At 42.1% G+C, this 21,744-nt stretch overlaps 1 protein-coding gene across 1 annotated transcript in view; it reads left to right on the top strand.

The window, feature by feature from the left end:
- The window catches only part of TMC4 (transmembrane channel like 4), a 73,208-nt gene that overhangs the window by 34,142 nt on the left and 17,322 nt on the right, over positions 1 to 21,744 (top strand). Inside the window, exons 3-4 of the mRNA XM_075839891.1 lie at positions 16,778 to 16,926; positions 19,947 to 20,108. Of these exons, the coding sequence (XP_075696006.1) occupies positions 16,778 to 16,926; positions 19,947 to 20,108 (311 nt within the window). The remainder of the gene's footprint in view (positions 1 to 16,777; positions 16,927 to 19,946; positions 20,109 to 21,744) is intronic.

A 21,744-nucleotide genomic window follows, 5' to 3' on the forward strand; every position in this document is an offset into this window, starting at 1 on the left:
GTGGCACTAACTGCATGGGCACTATCTACATGGGCACTGTGGCACTATCTACATGGACACTGTGGCACTATCTACATGGACACTGTGGCACTATCTACAGGCAGCACAAAGGGCCATTATTACTGTGTGGGGGCACAGTTAATGAGCACCAAGGAATCCATATTACCGTCTGGGGCACTGTGGAAGGTGAGTTTGTTTATAGGGTGGGGTATATGTAGGGAGGATGCTGGAAAAGTGAAAAACCAACATGTCTGGTGTGTCAAATTCTGGAGATATGAGTCTGGGCCGAAAGGAGAAGAAAAGGAAAGAAAAGAGAACAACTCCCATCAGAAAAGACGTCACCTGTGAGTCACTGGATTTATAGAGGCACTGTCACCTCTCCTGACATGTCTATTAGAGTAAATCCTTGTATTCCCCATAAGAGAACAATTCAGTAGCATCTTTACTTAGAAGTCTGTGTTTTGACGTTCCTCTGTCATTCTTCCTGGAAACTTATGAATAAGGTCTGGCCTACATGGAGACTTTTTGTAACGCAACTAAATAATTTTAACGATGGAGCTACAGCAGCAATACATTAAGTTGCAGGCAATCTTGTGGACTGCAGCTGTCATTATATAGTTAAGATCAATCAGTAATGCTACAGAAAGTCTCAGTTTAGCCCAGGCCTAATTTACAACTGGTTGTTACCCCTCTCCTAGTAAATAGGATGTGTCCCTACACAGTGTGATACAGTCAGCGATGATGAAACCCTGTTAGTGTGTAGGGACACAGTCATATAAGGGAAACGGTAACACCCAGTTGTCAATTTATTCATACATTTCCCGGAGGAATAACCGAGGAATGGCACATTGCAGAGTTCTAAGAAAAGATGAGAATTTTTATGTCATGGGGAATACAATTATTTACTAAAACAGACATATCAGGAGAGGTAAGAAATACTCTTTGTTATATATTTTGCCTGTAACTGCGTCTGATCAGTACTGTATTCTCTTGTATGGTTTGCAGCGTGACAATTCTCTGCAGACGTTCTCTGTAGAACTGGTATCTGACACTTGTATGACCACTGTGAAGTCTGCAGAGTAATAATACTCTGCAGAGCGCTGTATAGAACTGATATCTGACCACTATATGATCACCATATGGTGATATTATTGGATATATTGGTGCTTGTATAGTGGTAGTGTACTGGTGTCCCTGACTGAAAAGTGATGTCTGTTCTATGTTCCATTTTTGTTTACTTCCCGCACGAGGACATATAGTTACTGAGTCATTCCTTGTGTACACTGTCGGCGACAGTGTGCACCGGGAACTGGGAGGTCAGCTGTCTCCGACAGCTGACATTCCACTCTTGCCGGCCATCGGTCCTTTTTAGCTGATTTAGGCAATTAACCCCTTAAATGTGGCGATCGGTTGCGATCGCCCCATTTTAGGGGTTTCTAGCACACTGACAGGCCCCGCACTGAAATTGCGGGGTTTGGCTATGGTGGGCATGGCAACTGGAGGCCAAACAATGGCCTCCGTGTCTGCTATGGACGGAAGCCTATAGGCTTCCTGTCGGTGACAGTGTGCATCGGGAACCGGGAGGTCAGCTCTCTCCGATCGCCGCATTTAGGGGGTTTGTAGCACATCGGCAGCCCCCTTGCAATTGTGGGGGTTGCCGATGGTTGCCATGGGCAACCGGAGGCCAGACAACGGCCTCCGGGTCTACAATGTATGGAAGCCTGTAGGGACCATCCAGCCTCTGGCTGGTCCTCATAGGCTTGCTGTCAGAGTGACTTTGGCATCACACTGACAGTTGGAATACATTACACTACTAGGTAGTGTAATGTATTCTAGCAGCGATGAGTGTTGCAGGTAAAAAAAAAAAGTTAAAAAAATAAACACTGCTTTTTTTTCCTATAATAAGCCTTATGTTATTGGAAAAAAATTAAACCGTTAAAAAAGTACACATATTTGGTATCACCGCGTTCGTAACGAGCCAAACTATAAAACTATAATGTTATTTTTCCCGCACGGTGAACACCGCAAAAAATAAATGAAAAACTATGCCAGCATCGCTATTTTTTGGTCACCACCCCTCCCAAGATATAGAATAAAAAGTGATTAAAAAGTCGCATTTACCCCAAAATAGAACCAATAAAAACTAACACCCGGGGACACTATATACAGGGGGGTATATATGTGGGGATGTGGGCCACTATATACAGGGGGGGGTCTATATGTGGGGCACTATCTACAGGGGGGTCTATATGTGGGGCACTATATACAGGGGGAGCTATATGTGGAACACAATATACATGGGTGGGCTATATGTAGAGCACTATCTATAGGGAGGGCTATACGTGGGACACTATATACAGGGGTGGGTAACCCATGGGGCACTATCTACAGGGGCTTCTCTATGTAGGGCACTATCTACAGAGGCTCTATGGGGGTCACTATCTACAGGGGGCAATGGGAGCACTATCTACAGGGGGCACGGTGTGTGTGTGTGTGTGTGTGTGTGTGTGTGTGGAACACAGTGTATGGTACTATTATAATCAGGGAACAGTGTATGGCGCTATTATAATTAGAGGTGCAGTGTATGGTACTATTATAATCAGGGACACCGTGTATGGCGCTATTATAGTTAGTGGTGCGGTGTGAGGCGCTTTATTATACTTAGAGGTGTTGAGAACTTTAACTTCGTTTATAGGTGCAGAAATGTTTTAAAATTGAGAAGTGAAGACATCTGAGCGGAAAACTGCAGAAATGGGTCGCGGCCAGAAGAAATCCATTATAGTGGTCTGGACCGGAGGGAGAAAGAAAGAGAAAAATAATTAGAATCTGTGACGTCACCGGTGAGACACTTAATGTAAATGTTTATTCTGCCTCTAATCAGTAATGTAGTCACTGTATGATCTGCAGCGAAATGATGGTTGGTATGATTTTTTGTGAGACAGCATCTCCCAGCATATCCTTACTATTGTTCGGGCCATGCTGAGAGCTGTAGTTTTACGCCGTACAAAGCTATACGGCAGGGGTTGCACTAAATTGAGCGGTATTTGTTCTGGTGTTATATATATACTGAGCTTGGTTCTGATGCTGTTTTTAAGTACTGAGCTTTGTTCTGGTGCTGTATATATGTATGAGCTTGTTTCTGGGAATGTATATATGTACTGAGCTTGGTTCTGGTGCTGTATTTATGTACTGAGCTTGGTTCTGGGGATGTATATATGTACTAAGCTTTGTTCTGGTGTTGTATTTATTTACTAAGCTTGGCTTTGGGGCTGTATTTATCTAATGAGCTTAGTTCTGGGGCTGTATATATGTACTGAGCTTGGTTCTAGTGCTGTATTTATGTACTAAGGTTGGTTTTGGTATTGTATATATGTACTGAGCTTGGTTCTGGGGATGTATATATGTATGTGCTTGGTTCTAGTGCTGTATTTATGTACTGTGCTTGATTGTGGTACTGTATGTATATATGTACTGAGCTTGGTTCTGATGCTGTATACAGTCAAGGAAATAAGTATTTGATCCCTTGCTGATTTTGTAAGTTTCCCACTGTCAAAGTCATGAACAGTCTAGAATTTTTAGGCTAGGTTAATTTTACCAGTGAGAGATAGATTATATTTAAAAAAAAAAACAGAAAATCACATAGTCAAAATTATATATATTTATTTGCATTGTGCACAGAGAAATAAGTATTTGATCCCCTACCAACCATTAAGAGTTCAGCCTCCTCCAGACCATTTACACGTCCAAATCAACTTGGTGCCTGCATTAAAGACAGCTGTCTTAAATGGTCACCTGTATAAAAGACTCCTGTCCACAGACTCAATTAATCAGTCTGACTCTAACCTCTACAACATGGGCAAGACCAAAGAGCTTTCTAAGGATGTCAGGGACAAGATCATAGACCGCACAAGGCTGGAATGGGCTACAAAACCATAAGTAAGACGCTGGGTGAGAAGGAGACAACTGTTGGTGCAATAGTAAGAAAATGGAAGACATACAAAATGACTGTCAATCGACATCGATCTGGGGCTCCATGCAAAATCTCACCTCGTGGGGTATCCTTGATCCTGAGGAAGGTGAGAGCTCAGCCGAAACCTACACGGGGGGAACTTGTTAATGATCTCAAGGCAGCTGGGACCACAGTCACCAAGAAAACCATTGGTAACACATTACGCCGTAATGGATTAAAATACTGCAGTGCTCGCAAGGTCCCCCTGCTCAAGAAGGCACATGTACAGGCCCGTCTGAAGTTTGCAAATAAACATCTGGATGATTCTGAGACTGATTGGGAGGAGGTGCTGTGGTCAGATGAGACTAAAATTGAGCTCTTTGGCATTAACTCAACTCGCCGTGTTTGGAGGAAGAGAAATGCTGCCTATGACCCAAAGAACACCGTCCCCACTGTCAAGCATGGAGGTGGAAACATTATGTTTTGGGAGTGTTTCTCTGCTAAGGGCACAGGACTACTTCACCGCATCAATGGGAGAATGGATGGAGCCATGTACCGTCAAATCCTGAGTGACAACCTCCTTCCCTCCACCAGGACATTAAAAATGGCTCGTGGCTGGGTCTTCCAGCACGACAATAACCCGAAACATACAGCCAAGGCAACAAAGGAGTGGCTCAAAAAGAAGCACATTAAGATCATGGAGTGGCCTAGCCAGTCTCCAGACCTTAATCCCATCGAAAACTTAACCTAGCCTAAAAATTCTAGACTGTTCATGTCTTTGACAGTGGGCAAACTTACAAAATCAGCAAGGGATCAAATACTTATTTCCTTCACTGTATATGTACTGAGCTCGGTTCTGGTGCTATATATATATACATATAAAGAGCACCAGAACTTGAGCTTGGTTCTGGAGCCGTATATGTCAGAGCTTGGTTCTGGAGATGTAATTATATAGAATATATTTCTAATAACAAAATTGCAGGGCAGATGGAGTTGTTCTCAATTCATTGTATATTTCATGGGAACGTGTCTGGTAGTTTTAACCCCTTGAACCGCGACCATGCGGTAATACATGACCTGACAAAATATTTCCAAATGTATGTTTTTTTCAGATGCAGCTAAGTCTTTAAAATCCACTTTTAGAACGGTGCACACTATATGCTAATTACTCATTAAAGGGTCATGGGGAGGTGCCGCTATCCTGAAGAGTCACATAGTCCTGCCTCCAAACCCAACTTTCCATGTTTGATTGACATCACCCTGGCAGATACAACTTTCTCGGATGCGCCATTGCCTTGTGGCACTATACACAAGGGGGGGCTGTGTGGCACTATACACAAGGGGAGCTGTGTGGCACTATAAACAAGGGGGAGCTGTGTGGTACTATAAACATGGGAGAGCTGTGTGGCACTATACACATCGGGGAGCTGTGTGGCACTATATACAAGGGGCTGTGTGGCACTACTAAGGGGGTGGCTGTGTGGCACTATCTACTAGGGGGGCTGGCTGGCACTATTTACAAGGGGGAGGGCTGTGGCTCTATCGACAGGGGGCTGTGTGTGGCGCAAACTACAGGGGTCTGTGTGCGGCACTATCTATTATGAGGGGGCTGTGCGGCACTATCTTCTAAGGGGGGGGCTGTGTGGCAATATATACAGTGGAAGCTGTATAACGCTATATACAGGGGGGCTTTATGGCGATCTCTACAGGGGGGCTGTATGGCACTATCTACAAGCGGGAGGTGGGGGCGCTATCTACAAGTGGGTGTGACACTGTCTATAGGCGGGGCTGTATAGCACTATCTACAGGGGGGCTGTATGGCACATTCTACAGGGGGCACTATCTATAAGGGGGGCTGCTTGTGGTACCTGGGGGGCCCATTCAAGAGTTTGCTATGGGGCCCAGTCTTTCCCAGTTAAGCCCCTGATAGTAATGGAGGGGAATCTGTAGCCAGCATATAATATATAGTAATGAAGGGTCTCTAGCATGCATGTAATATATAGTAATGGAGAGGGGTCTTTATCCTGCAAGTAATATATAGTAATGGGGGGTCTCTAGCATGCATGTAATATATAGTAATGGAGAGGGGTCTTTATCCCGCATGTAAGCTATAGTAATGGTGGTCTCTAGCATGCATGTAATATATAGTAATGGAAGGTCTCATGCATGCATGTAATATATAGTAATGGGGGGTCTCTAGTCTGCATATAATATATAGTAATGGAGAAGGGTCTCTATCCTGTATGTAATATATAGTAATGGGGGGTCTCTAGCATGCATGTTATATATAGTAATGGGCGGGCCCCTATCATGCAATTTGTATATAGTAATGGCGGGTCTCTAGAATGCATATATATATAGTAAGGTGGGATTTGTTATCGCCACAATCACAGGCTCAGGAACCAATAAATTTTTGTTCCTGATTCCTCTTGCTATCAGCTCAATTATGTATCTAGGATTGCACATACATGTGCGATTCCAACATCACCACTGTCGTTCAACGGCGGATGATAATAAAGCACAGTTACCTCTGCTGCCATTATACAGCAGACAGGGGTAAACTGGTTAAGGTAGGGCCGCAGCGTCCATGAGTTGAGGTGAGCATCTCGCCTCAGGTGCCACTGAATCTAACCGCCGCTACCCCATCCTGCACTATCATTTTGTCTGTGTCTATAGGACGCAGATACAATTACTAGCTGTGGCATGGCAAGGAACATTAATTCCTTGCTCTGCCATTCAGCGCCTTTCAATGAAGCCTGTGGAGTGATGACGTCATTGTGCCACCTGCATTATTAAAAAGGCGCTGAATTGCAGGGCTCCTTGCCCTTCCATTCAGCACTGTTCAATGACGCAGGTGGCGAGATGATGTCATCGCGTCGCTTGCGTCGTTCAGCTCCCGCAGACCTGCTCATTAGAGAGCATGCCTGCTAGAGGACGGCACCAGAACGGGATTAGGTGAGTATGTAAAGTTTTTTTTTTTTAGTTAACAGTGTGAGTGGCATTATCTACAGGGGCTCTATCTACAGTAGGCTTTATCAACAGGGGGCTTTATTTACAGGGGGCTCTATGGGGCTTTATTTACAGGGGCCCCATATACAGGGGACTCTGGGAGGCACTATTTACAGGGGGATCTATGAGGGCCTCTATCCACATAGAGCACTATCTCCAGGGGATCTATGTAGAGCGCTATCTTCAGGGGGATCTATGGGGAGCAGCAGCTACAGGGGGCTCCATAGGGGGAACTAGCTACAGTGGGCTCTATGGGTAGCGGTAGCTACGGGAGGCTATATGGGGGGCACTATCTACAGGGGGCTCCATGGGGGCACTAGTTACAGGGGGCTTTATGGGGACACTATAGTAGACACTATGTATGGGTAGCACACTCTACATGGGGCTCTCTGTAGGGCACTGTCTACAGGGGGCTCTCTGTGGTGTACTGTGTACAGGTGGTCCTATGAGGGGTACTGTGTACAGGGGGCTCTATGGGGGGGCACTATCTACAGGGAGCTCTATGGGGCACCCATAGAGCCCCTATCTACAGGGGGCGTTGTGGGGGACTACCTACAGGGGGCACTGTGTGTGTGTGGGAAACAGTGTATGGTGCTCTTATATTCAGGAGCACAGTGTATAGTGTGATTATATTTAGGGAAGCAGTGTGTGGCACAATGAGAATTTTATTTTTGTTTATAGGTGCGGAAATGTTTGAAAAGTAAGAAGCTGAAGACATCTGGGCGGCAAACTGCAGAAATAGACCATGGCTGGGAGAAGTCATCATAGAGGTCTGGACAGGATGGAGAAGAAAAGATGAAAAAGAACGACTGGAATATGAGAAGACGTCACTCAATGTAAATGTTTACTCTGCCTCTAATGAATACTGTAGTCACTGTATGAGCTGCAGCGAGATGATGGGTGATATGATATTTTTTGTGACACAGTAACTCCTAGCATATCCTTACCATTGTTCGGGCCATGCTAGGAGCTGTAGTTTTACGCCATACAAACATATACAGCATGGGTTAAACTGAATTTGCTAATGATCTATGTACTGAGCTGTATTTGTGCTGGTACAATATATATATGTAGAATTTTTAGGCTAAGTTAATTTTACCAGTGAGAGATAGATTATATTTTAAAAAAAACTGAAAATCACATTGTCAAAATTATATATATTTATTTGCATTGTGCACAGAGAAATAAGTATTTGATCCCCTACCAACCATTAAGAGTTCAGCCTCCTCCAGACCAGTTACATGCTCCAAATCAACTTGGTGCCTGCATTAAAGACAGCTGTCTTAAATGGTCACCTGTATAAAAGACTCCTGTCCACAGACTCAATTAGTCAGTCTGACTCTAACCTCTACAACATGGGCAAGACCAAAGAGCTTTCTAAGGATGTCAGGGACAAGATCATAGACCTGCACAAGGCTGGAATGGGCTACAAAACCATAAGTAAGACGCTGGGTGAGAAGGAGACAACATTATGTTTTGGGAGTGTTTCTCTGCTAAGGGCACAGGACTACTTCACCGCATCAATGGGAGAATGGATGGAGCCATGTACCGTCAAATCCTGAGTGACAACCTCCTTCCCTCCACCAGGACATTAAAAATGTCTCGTGGCTGGGTCTTCCAGCACGACAATGACCCGAAACATACAGCCAAGGCAACAAAGGAGTGGCTCAAAAAGAAGCACATTAAGGTCATGGAGTGGCCTAGCCAGTCTCCAGACCTTCATCCCATCGAAAACTTATGGAGGGAGCTGAAGATCCGAGTTGCCAAGCGACAGCCTCGAAATCTTAATGATTTACAGATGATCTGCAAAGAGGAGTGGGCCAAAATTCCATCTAACATGTGTGCAAACCTCATCATCAACTACAAAAAATGTCTGACTGCTGTGCTTGCCAACAAGGGTTTTGCCACCAAGTATTAAGTCTTGTTTGCCAAAGGGATCAAATACTTATTTCTCTGTGCACAATGCAAATAAATATATATAATTTTGACAATGTGATTTTTTTTTTTTTTTTTTTATATAATCTATCTCTCACTGGTAAAATTAACCTAGCCTAAAAATTCTAGACTGTTCATGTCTTTGACAGTGGGCAAACTTACAAAATCAGCAAGGGATCAAATACTTATTTCCTTCACTGTATATATATATATATATATATATATATATATATAATGTACTGAGCTTTTTTCTGGTGCTGTATATATGTACCGAGCTTGGTTCTGGTGCTGTATATATGTACTGAGCTTGGTTCTTGTATTTTATTTGTGTACTGAGCTTTGTTCTGGTGCTGTATTTATGTACTGAGCTTGGTTCTTGTATTTTATTTGTGTACTGAGCTTTGTTCTGGTGCTGTATTTATGTACTGAGCTTGGTTTGGGTACTACATGTATGTACTGAGCTTGGTTCTGGTTCTGTATGTGTATGTATATATATATATATATATATACTGAGTTTGGTTCTGCTGCTGTGTGTGTGTGTATATATATATATATATATATATATATATATATATATGTACACTACCGTTTGGGGTCACCCAGACAATTTTGTGTTTTCCATGAAAACTCACACTTATATTTATCAAATGAGTTGCAAAATGACTAGAAAATATAGTCAAGACATTGACAAGGTTAGAAATAATGATTTTTATTTGAAATAATAATATCCTCCTTCAAACTTTGCTTTCGTCAAAGAATGCTCCATTTGCAGCAATCACAGCATTGCAGACCTTTGGCATTCTAGCTGTTAATTTGCTGAGGTAATTGGGAGAAATTTCACCCCATGCTTCCAGAAGCCCCTCCGACAAGTTGGATTGGCTTGATGGGCACTTCTTGCGTACCATACGGTCAAGCTGCTCCCACAACAGCTCTATGGGGTTGAGATCTGGTGACTGCGCTGGCCACTCCATTACAGATAGAATACCAGCTGCCTGCTTCTTCCCTAAATAGTTCTTGCATAATTTGGAGGTGTGCTTTGGGTCATTGTCCTGTTGTAGGATGAAATTGGCTCCAATCAAGCGCTGTCCACAGGGTATGGCATGGCATTGCAAAATGGAGTGATAGCCTTCCTTATTCAAAATCCCTTTTACCTTGTACAAATCTCCCACTTTACCAGCACCAAAGCAACCCCAGACCATCACATTACCTCCACCATGCTTGACAGATGGCGTCAGGCACTCTTCCAGCATCTTTTAAGTTGTTCTGTGTCTCACAAATGTTCTTCTGTGTGATCCAAACACCTCAAACTTCGATTCGTCTGTCCATAACACTTTTTTCCAATCTTCCTCTGTCCAATGTCTGTGTGCTTTTGCCCATATTAATCTTTTCCTTTTATTAGCCAGTCTCAGATATGGCTTTTTCTTTGCCACTGTGCCCTGAAGGGCAGCATCCCGGAGTCGCCTCTTCACTGTAGACGTTGACACTGGAGTTTTGCGGGTACTATTTAATCAAGCTGCCATTTGAGGACCTGTGAGGCGTCTATTTCTCAAACTAGAGACTCTAATGTACTTGTCTTGTTGCTCAGTTGTGCAGCGGGGCCTCCCACTTCTCTTTCTACTCTGGTTAGAGCCTGTTTGTGCTGTCCTCTGAAGGGAGTAGTACACACCGTTGTAGGAAATCTTCAGTTTCTTGGCAATTTCTCGCATGAAATAGTCTTCATTTCTAAGAACAAGAATAGACTGTCGAGTTTCACATGAAAGCTCTTTTTCTAGCCATTTTGAGAGTTTAATCGAACCCACAAATGTAATGCTCCAGATTCTCAACTAGCTCAAAGGAAGGTCAGTTTTATAGCTCCTCTAAACAGCAAAACTGTTTACAGCGGTGCTAACATAATTCCACAAGGGCTTTCAAGTGTTTTCTAATCATCCATTAGCCTTCTAACACAGTTAGCAAACACAATGTACCATTAGAACACTGGAGTGATGGTTGCTGGAAATGGGCCTCTATACACCTATGTAGATATTGCATTAAAAACCAGACGTTTGCAGCTAGAATAGTCATTTAGCACATTAACAATGTATAGACTGTATTTCTGATTAATGTAATGTTCTCATCATTGAAAAAAACTGTGCTTTTCTTTAAAAAATAAGGGAATTTCTAAGTGACCCTAAACTAACGCTAGCGTATATACGTGTATATATATATATATATATATATATATATATATATATATATATATATATATATATACTGAGCTTTGTTCTGCTGCTGTATATATGTACTGAGCTTTGTTCTGGTGCTGTATGTATGTACTAAGCTGGGTTCTGCTGCTGTGTATATGTACTGAGCTGGGTTCTGCTGCTGTGTATATGTACTGAGCTTTGTTCTGGTACTGCATATATGTACTGAGCTTTGTTATTGTACTGTATAAATGCACTGAGCTTGGTTCTGGAGCTGTAATTATATAGGATATATTTATAATAACAAAATTGCAGGGCAGATGGAATTGTTGCAATTCATTGTATATATAATGGGAACCTGTCGTTTTAACCCCTTGAACCACGACCATGTGGTAATACATGACCTAACAATATCTCCAAACATTCCCCTGATTTTATTTCAGATGTAGCAAAATATATAAAATCAACTTTTAAAATGACGCACGCTATATGCTAATTACTGTATAAAGGGTCATGTGGTGGTTCCACTATCCTGAAGAGTCACACAGTCTTGACTACAAACCCACATTTCCATGCTTGATTGACAACCCTCTTGCTGCTCTACATCACTACCAGTCTCTTCATTGCTGCACCACACATTTCAGGGGCGTACAAGGCAACGGCACATCTGAAAGAGTTGGAGGAGGCTGGTAGTGATGTAGAACAGCCTGTGGGTGGGGGGGGGTGCAATTTTTGCCTCAGACAGCAGAAAAGCTAGAGGGGGAAAGTGTTGTGATTATTGTCACAATGATCACATGCCCAGAGACCATGCTGATTTGTCTCTGGGTAGAGCTCCGTGATGTCAGATGTCGGGAGACAGTTGCATCATGGAACTAAATGCTGCTACTGAGCGGCAAACAGTGTATATCTGCAGGACGTTCTGGAACGTCCCTGCTGAGTTAATTGCGCACTGTCTGGACGTTTATAGTCTATGGACGGTCCGCAACTGGTTAAGGATGGTCCGCTTCTCATGAGCCAGTGCTGTGCGCTTGTTCTTCTTTATGCTGAAGATAGCTCTTAATGACATTGGCTGTATGCTTGGGGTCGTTGTTCTGCTGCAGAATAAATTTGGAGCCAATCAGGCGCCTCCCTGGTGGTATTGCATGATGGATAAGTATCAGCCTGTATTTCTCAGCATTGATTATTTTGTTAATTTATAAAAAGAAAAACTATTCACACTTCTACTTTTGAACACATCTTACTTCTTACTTTGCAGCATTTTTCCACAACTGTCTAAAACTTTTGCACAGTCCTGTATCTATATATATATATATATATATATATATATATATATATATATTAGTTCTTCTCAATTAATTAGAATATCATCAAATAGTTAATTTATTTCAGTAATTAATTTCAAAAGTGAAACTCATATATTATTTAGATTCATTACACACAGAGTAATCTATTTCCAGCATTGTTTTATTTTAATGTTGATGATTATGGCTAACCGTTAATAAAAACTCCAAATTTAGTCTCTCAGAAAATTTGAATATTGGGTAAAAGTTGAAGATTGTAGACTCATGGTGTCACACTCTAATCAGCTAATCAACACAAAACACCTGCAAAGGTTTCCTAAGCCTTTAAATGGTCCAACAGTCTGGTTCAGTAGGCTACACAATCATGGGGAAGACTGCTGACTTGACAGTTCTCCAGAAGACAGTAATTGACACCCTCCACATGGTGGGTAAGCCACAAAAGGACATTGCTAAAGAAGCTGGCTGTTCACATAGTGCTGTATCCAAGCATATTAATGGGAAGTTGAGAGGAAGGAAAAAGTGTGATATACAAAGGTGCACAAGCAACAGGGATAACCGCAGCCTTGAAAGGATTGTCAAGAAAAGGCCATTCAAGAATCTGGGGGAAATTTACAAGGAGTGGACTGCGGCTTCAAGAGCCACCACACACAGACGTATCCAGGACATGGGCTACAACTGTCGCATTCCTTGAGATGTCAGAAGCGTCTTACCTGGGCTAAGGAGATAAAGGACTGGTCTGCTGCTCAGTGGTCCAAAGTCCTGTTTTCAGATTAAAGCAAATTTTGCATTTCATTTGGAAATCAAGGTCCCAGAGTCTGGAGGAAGAGTGGAGAGACATCAATCCAAGTTGCTTGCGGTCCAGTGTGAAGTTTCCACAGTTAGTGACGGTTTGGGAGCCATGTCATCTGCTGGTGTTGGTCCACTGTGTTATATCAAGTCCAGAGTCAGCGCAGCCGTCTACCAGAACATTTTCGAGCACTTTATGCTTCCCCCTGCTGACAAGCTTTATGGAGATGCTGATTTCATTTTCCAGCAGGACTTAGCACCTGCCCAGACTGCCAAAAGTATCAATACCTGGTTTAATAACCACAGTATCACTGTGCTTGATTGGCCAGCAAACTCGCCTGACCTAAACCCAATAGAGAATCTAGAAGGTATTGTCAAGAGGAAGATGAGACACCAGACCCAACAATGCAGATGAGCTGAAGGCCGCTATCAAAGCAACCTGGGCTTCCATAACACCTCAGCAGTGCTACAGTCTGATCGCCCCCATGCGACGCTGCATTGATAACACCTCAGCAGTGCCACAGGCTGATCGCCCCCATGCCACGCCGCATTGATAACACCTCAGCAGTGCCACAGGCTGATCGCCCCCATGCCACGCCGCATTGATAACACCTCAGCAGTGCCAAAGGCTGATCGCCTCCATGCCACGCAGAATGATAACACCTCAGCAGTGCCACAGGCTGGTCGCCTCCATGCCACGCCGCATTGATGCAATAATTCATGCAACAGGTGCCCCGACCAAGTATTGAGTTCACTTACTGTACATACTTTTTAGTAGGCCAACATTTCCGTATTAAAAAATAATTTTTGAAATTGGACTTCTATAATATTCTAATTTTCTGAGAAACTACGTTTTGGATTTTCATTACATATTAGCCATAATCATAAAAAAAAATTCTGGAAATAGATCACTCTGTGTGTAATGAATCTATATAATATGAGTTTCACTGTTTGAATTGAATTAATGAAATAAATTAACTTTTTGATAATATTCTAATTCATTGAGAAGGACGCGCGTGTGTGTATGTGTGTGTGTGTGTGTGTGTGTGTGTGTGTGTGTGTGTATATTTATATATATATATATATATATATATATATATATGTATAATTTATACATATATATTTTTAATATTTATAAAATATTTTATCAGCGTAATTTTTTTTAAATTGCTCCAATGTATCTAAAATATAAAATAATAATTTTGACCGTAGAATGCTAAACAGTTTGTGTGTACAGCTTCTATGCAGACCTATGTGTCTCCATGGTTACAGACTACAAACAAACCTGCTACTTGTTAACCTTCTGAATGAAAGTTAGCAAGAAGTAGGAGACAGATGGAAGAGAGTATGATCCAAAATTATCAAAAGTGCCATCATTTTAGCCAAGATAAAGCTTGGCTAATTTATTGACATATATTGTGGCAAACTTGACATCACTGCCATTAACTTTCACAGTGGCTAAAAAATCACAGCATTTTTTTCTTGCCATTTGCAACTTTTCTTTTTTAGACTATTTCTTTTAAAGTTTCCTTTTATAAATGTGTCTAAATCCTGGCCAAGCAGTAAGCCAAGTCCACTTTTCACTCATCTTGTACAAACTGATGTGCATGGTGGAAATGTCTCTAAATTCTGGTGCAAATGTAACACAGCACATTAGACACTATGTTGAAGTAAAATGCACCAACAAAAAAAGGGACAAATACATTGATAAATGTGAGCCTATGGTACCATGAAAACACATGGATCTGCATAGGACCTGTAGACAAAAGAACAGTAGGAGATTTCGAATTAAGACTGTTTGCAAAGTTGCTTCAATTTTATTTTAGATGAATTGGACTATTTAAAAATTGGTTGCATAGATGCACATACATTTTTAAACAAGTGTAGTTTCTGCTGGTAGTAAAAATTCTGAATAAGTCTCTACATTTGGGTTGTGCTCTCCTTATATTTATTTTTAGTTCTATCAAGGCACAGCTATGATCAGTGACTGCAGATTATATACATGAATAATGAAACCCTACAATATTGTGAATTCATCCTCCTGTCTCATCAGAGCCTCAGGCTTCTGCTCCGTGCATATCACTATTCTTCACACTGCAGCTCTGATTATTTGTTTGGCTGCTGTTTATTAGCACAAGCTCATTATAAACACACTAGGAAGTCAGTACATTGAGAGTTGATTTCCATCAGAGCAATGAAAGAATTGTTATAAACTACAAGCAACTTAACCACCAGCGAGAAAAAGATAATCCGGTAATAGCTACATATATACAGAGTAGTATAGCAAATATACGGAGTAGTATAGCAAATATACAGAGTAGTATAGCAAATATACAGAGTAGTATAGCAAATATACAGAGTAGTATAGCAAATATACAGAGTAGTATAGCAAATATACAGAGTAGTATAGCAAATATACAGAGTAGTATAGCAAAATATACAGAGTAGTATAGCAAAATATACAGAGTAGTATAGCAAAATATACAGAGTAGTATAGCAAAATATACAGAGTAGTATAGCAAAATATACACAGTAGTATAGCAAAATATACACAGTAGTATAGCAAAATATACAGAGTAGTATAGCAAATATACAGAGTAGTATAGCAAACAAAATATAAAAGCAGGGGTGGATTGGGCAATGGCTCTACCGGTAAGGGTGGCGTCCAACCACCCCCCAGCTGCACACAGCAAACACCGCTACAGTATACAGACATGTTATCTGTACTTTGCCTGCCCTGCAGTGCCACTGCCATCCCAGTCGCCTATGTGCCCACAAAATAAACTGGGTTCATTATATGGATGCATTATAGTGTGGCATGGAATGATATATGCAGGATATAAAAAATATCTAATTCATTTGAATTGGATGCAGAATTGTAGTGGATTAAATAAAGATTTCAGTGCGGAATCTGTGCCAAAATCCTCAAACAGATTGCCGTCCACAAGGTATCTTCTTACAGGGGTTTTCCCATCTTAGACATTTATGGCATATCCACAGGATATACCATAAATGTCTGATAGGTGCCTCACTTACTTATCAAGAGAGCACAATCTGCTGACCTCTGGTCGCTAATTCCTGGCCACCACATCTCCATACACTTCAGTGGAAAGGTGGCCACATTGAAGTGTATGGAGAATACGTCAGCCAGGAATTGGTGTACAGAGGTCAGAGGACCTCATTCTTTTGATAGATGAGGTTCCCTGGGTTTGCTATAATCCTATTCACTTGAGTTACATTGTAATTTGCCTTGGATTTTGGTGTGCAATCTGCACAGAAAATCTGTGACAAATCCATATGGCCTCCATGCATTTTATTTTTACCATATATACCACCATATAAAATAAAATGATTCTGCCTACTATTGTATATTTGCATTTGCAACACCTACTACCAATTTGGCTATGGCTTGCGGTTTGCTGATTCTACCTCCTTGTGTTGGCCTTGTGTGCTGCCAATTTAAACCTACCTACAACATGAAGCCATTTTTAGATTTTTTTTTACAGGGCCACATTAAATTTCCAATCCGCCCCTGAATAAAAGGCATAATTTTAACACACAATATGTGTCGGACATGATTTGTTCTATTCTTGAGTATATTCATTCTGCTTATGAAGGAGGAAACAAGAGAGAAAAAATGCAAAGAAGACAGGATGGAAGTCCTGGAAGGAGGAGAAGACAAGATTTTGGGGACAATTTAAGATTAAAACGTCAGGTGTTCTACAATACCTGATTCTGTGGAAAGGCACCCTGCAAACTATAGGAGGTATGTCTGTAATATAAGGAATCAACTAATCCAAATAATAAGGATGGTGATTGTTATATTGGCACCTAATTATATAATGACCAAAACTGAAAATATAGGCACCCTGTTCAACCCCAAAGTCAGAGGTGTAGCTAGGGGTTTAGCACAGGGGGGCGAAACACATTTGAGTGGGCCCCCCAATGCATGTTTACAACTGAAGAGGGGCATGTGGTGGGGTCAGGCGTATGTAAACAGGGTAGTTTGCTGTGCTACTCTGTTTCTGTACTTCCATAGAAACTAATGGGTGATACGGAAACAGAGTAGCATAGCGAGCTACGCTGTTTACGTAATTGTTACGCCGTTTACGTAACTTCCATTTACAGTATAGTGCTTCCCCACACAGTATAATGCCCCTATAGTGCCTCCCCACACAGTATAATGCCCCCATATTGGCCCCCCCACAGTATAATGCTCCTATAGTGTCTCCACATGCAGTATAATGCCCCTATAATGTCCCCACACAGTATAATGCCCCGATAGTGCCTCCCCACACAGTATAATGCCCCGATAGTGCCTCCCCACACAGTATAATGCCCCAATAGTGGCCCCCCATATTATAATGACCTTTTTAGTGGCCCCCACATGGTATGGTGCCTCCCCACGTACAGTATAATACCCTTATAGTGTCCCACACACAGTATAATGCCCCTTAAGTGCCACCATACAGTACGATGCCTCCAGAGCTGCACTCACACAGTATAATGCCCCTATAGCTCCCCCACACACAGTTTAATGCCATCATAGCTGCCCCCACAGCCAGTATAATGCCCCAACGCCAGTATAATGCCCTCGCTGTCAGTATAATGCCTCCACAGCTGCCCCTACAGCCAGTATAATGCCCCCACAGTGCCAAATAAAAAATAAATTAAAAAATCCTCACCTAACCCTGTTCCCACGACGAGTGGAGATCCCTCTGCTCCTTTGGCCAGTGCGGCTTGGCGCAGAAACGCGCGATGAAGTAACTGCATCGCGCCTGTCTGTGCCGACCCACTCTTGGCTGGCGTTACATAGTGAATGCTGGAGCAGAGAGCTAACAGCTTACTGATCCAGCATTGGATTCAATTGTATCTACATCCTCAGGACGTAGATACAGTTGAAACCGGGACATATCACCGCTGGGAGACCGTCCCAGCCCGCCCCTGTCCAAAGTTTTACTTAACCCCCCCCCCCCACCATGTTGAATCAGGCACTAACTGAAGCCAGCTCTCTCTTTGACTTTTTGATTGGCAGATGTCATGAGCCATTCAGAAATCTGTATAGGACATAACATGCAGAGTGTTATTTCCTGTACATATTCCCAAGTAGGGCACCTAAACTCTTTTAAAAGTAACATTTTGTGCGTGAAATTTTGCTTTAAAGAGAACCTTTCACCTGCCCATACATGTGCAGCTGAGTGCAGCATGTAATGTGCAGGGCTGCACAAACCCTGGGGCACTTTACATTTTTCTCCTACCCTCCTCCGTTATTTAGATATCGGTGCCGTAATATTTGGCGCCGGATAATTAAATAACCCCCTGCACTGTCAATGGGGCGTGTTTAGGCAAGGGGGCGTGTAGCATCACTGTAACACTGTCCAATCAGCTACAGAGAGTGCCACGGCAAGAGCTGGAGAGAAGAGAGCGTGTGAGCGCGCACGCTCAGTTTGGAGCTATGCGCGCGCATGCTTTCACTCACTCTTCAGCTCGCGGCAGACAAGGACAAGACTGTGTGATCTCTCGCGAGAGATTGCACAGTCTTTTCCTTGTCTGCCGCGAGCTGAAGGATGAGAGCGTGCGTGCGCATGCGCACACAGCTCCAATCTACGCATGCGCGCACACACGCTCTTCTCTCTCCAGCTCTTGGCAGACAAGGACAAGACTGATCTCTTGCGAGAGATCGCACAGTCTTGTCCTTGTCTGCCGAGAGCTGAAGACTAAGTGAGAACGCATGCGCGCACAGCTCCGAGCTGCGCACACACTCTCTCTTCTCTCCAGCTCTTGCTGTGGCACCGTCCGTAGCTGTTTGGACAGTGTCACAGCGATGTTACACTCCCCCTTGCCTAAACACGCCCCATTGACAGTTCAGCGGGTTATTTAAATATCCGGCGCCAAATATAACGGCACCGATATCTAAATAACGGAGGAGGGTAGGAGAAAAATTTAAAGTGCCCCAGGGTTTGTGCAGCCCTGTCTATAGTAATGTTACTTTTGCCTGCAATACAATTCCATTGTGGCTACCATTATAACAAACTGGTGAAGGCCGGGAATGGGGCGGAGAGTAATCTCTGTCTCGTTCTTAAACTTTTATTAAAACACTGGATCTGATCATTGTGCTGTAGGCCCACTGGGGCCAGAAGTCTTCAACCATGAAGGGCCAGTTTACCACTGCCCAACAAGTACCTGACTTGTGGTATGGCGTCACATTCAATTGTTAAATTGTTAAAAACCTGGCCTATAATGCTTAAAAAAGAATGCTTGAGAAAGGCTCACACTGAGCTGAAACCTCGCACACGAGTGGAATAAACGTATAATTTGTTTCACAAATTTGGTAGTGCTGCCTCATTTTCCTTTTACCTTAAAAATAAAAAAGTGGCCCACCGCAGATGTTACTAGAACAGAATGTGATGTTTTTCATTTTTATACTTGGTTTTATTATGTAAATTATTTGGAGATTGCCCCGCATAATGATTCTTCTGCTACCTACGACTTGTTAACATTTGAATATTGTAAAAAAAAAAAAAATTTGATTCACCCTGAAAATAAAAAAAATTAGGCACCAAGATGTTTGTGCAGAGTATTCCCAGTGTTATTGTGCTCGGTGGTTATGATTGCATTATTTTTGTTTTTCTTTCATAGAGCTCCGATTCAATTGTCTAAAAATAAAATTTTATATAAAATATTTTGTAAATATATATTCTTGGAATTTGATTAATTAACAGTACTTCTACTCAACTGTAATTATTATACTAGAGTCTTTCATGAATATATTTCCGCCCTTAACAGGTAAATTTGGAACCGGAATACAGTCATACTTCAGTTTCCTAAGGTTTTTGGTGCTGATGAACCTTGTGACTTTTCTCCTAATTGCCGGATTCATTGTAATTCCCAACATTGTCTTTAATGAATTGGGTTTAGAACAGACCTTAACCGGTTCTAACACCAGTGGTGAGTTTCTGTAAATTCTGCAAATGGATTTGCAAATATATTAATTTCTTGCCTGTACAATATGATCTTAAATTATGCATTGAATATGAATAATGTAATGTCCTATGTTATATGTGGAAGCCATGTCGTAGCCTTGTTGTCCATAGCAGCCAATCAGGGTTCAGCTTTGATTTACTAAACTGTTCTGGTATTATCAAGAAATCAAGCATACCTCCTAACTTTCAACTATCACAAAGGGGTGACAACCGAGGCCGTGCACACAGTGCGTCACGGCAAATGTTTTACTTTTAAGCCACGCCTCTAATCCCACCCAATCCCCGCCCATACACACCCGGTTCAGCCCACACAGTATCAGGCTCCAATAGTGCCTCCCACACAGTATAATACCAAATAGCTGAGTTATGAGGGTGTTCCGGAACTTTTGGTGGGCACTATATAACATAACTTTCCAATTGCCCTTTGGATATATCTACACCTGAAGTCAATAAGCCTACTGTACCTACTTGTGCCACGCTAAAACAGAACCTTAGGTGACATACCACCATTCTTGGTATCAGGGGTCCCACTGGTCAGACTTTAAGGCATCGTTGCCTGCTGTGGTGATGTTTGATCCATTGTGATGACTGGCTGCAGTGGTCATGTCATCATGCATATTTAGAAACCCAGAGGACCAAGGATTGGCGGAGTGAGGTGGAACAGAACAGTATAGGTCATGTGAGGGTATTTTAAAAAATGTTTGATTTTCAGATTTTATGTCAATAGAACCCATTTCTTAATCCCAGAAAGCTATAAAATTATGTCTGCAACTGCCATTAGTGGGAGCTCGCTGCATACGGATTTATAGAGATCCCTTATTTCACCAGTACCACCTCTACTGACCTGACAGTGGCCCTGGTAGTTTTATTTGTATTAATATCAACCCCTTCCAGGCATCCGCTATATATATATATATATATATATATATATACATACATATATATATATATATATATATATATATACATATACATATATATATATATATACATACACACACTGTATGTACACAGTATGCGTGTGTGTGTGTATTCATGTATGTGTATATATATATATATATATATATATATATATTTAAAAAAAAACTGAAATACCTTACCAGGTATCAGAGGGTAGATAACCTTGATATATACATATCCAAGGTGTCCAGGAGCCATATACTGGAGTTCAGGATGGCTATGGTCCGGCTCTGAGGGACAGGTATCACCTGTATACAGCATCAGGGGAGTATGGTACATTCATCCCTGCATCCCAGGCCTTAGGGACAGAGAAACACTCTCTGTATAGAGGGCCTGAAGTACCGCTGAAGGCCTTTGTCTTTGTCTTCTATACACAGCAAGAGACAAATAAAATGTATCTTCATTCTGGTCCCTGGGAGCTTTATAGGGGAAGGCTGAGTGCTTGATCGTTTTTTACATGTACTGCCTATTAACCCTGTCTCTTCTATCCGGCAGTCAATAGACTTTAACCCCAGTTTATGTGCTGCCTTGGACTATATATATATATATATGTCGCAGGTTGGGTGGAGGAGTATGGAGCGGACTCTCAGGCAGAGCCCACTCCATTAAACGAGCGCGTCGGCTGTATGTTACAGCCAAAT

Source organism: Rhinoderma darwinii, chromosome 10 (assembly GCF_050947455.1).
Source record: "Rhinoderma darwinii isolate aRhiDar2 chromosome 10, aRhiDar2.hap1, whole genome shotgun sequence".
NCBI classification, from domain to species: domain Eukaryota; kingdom Metazoa; phylum Chordata; class Amphibia; order Anura; family Rhinodermatidae; genus Rhinoderma; species Rhinoderma darwinii.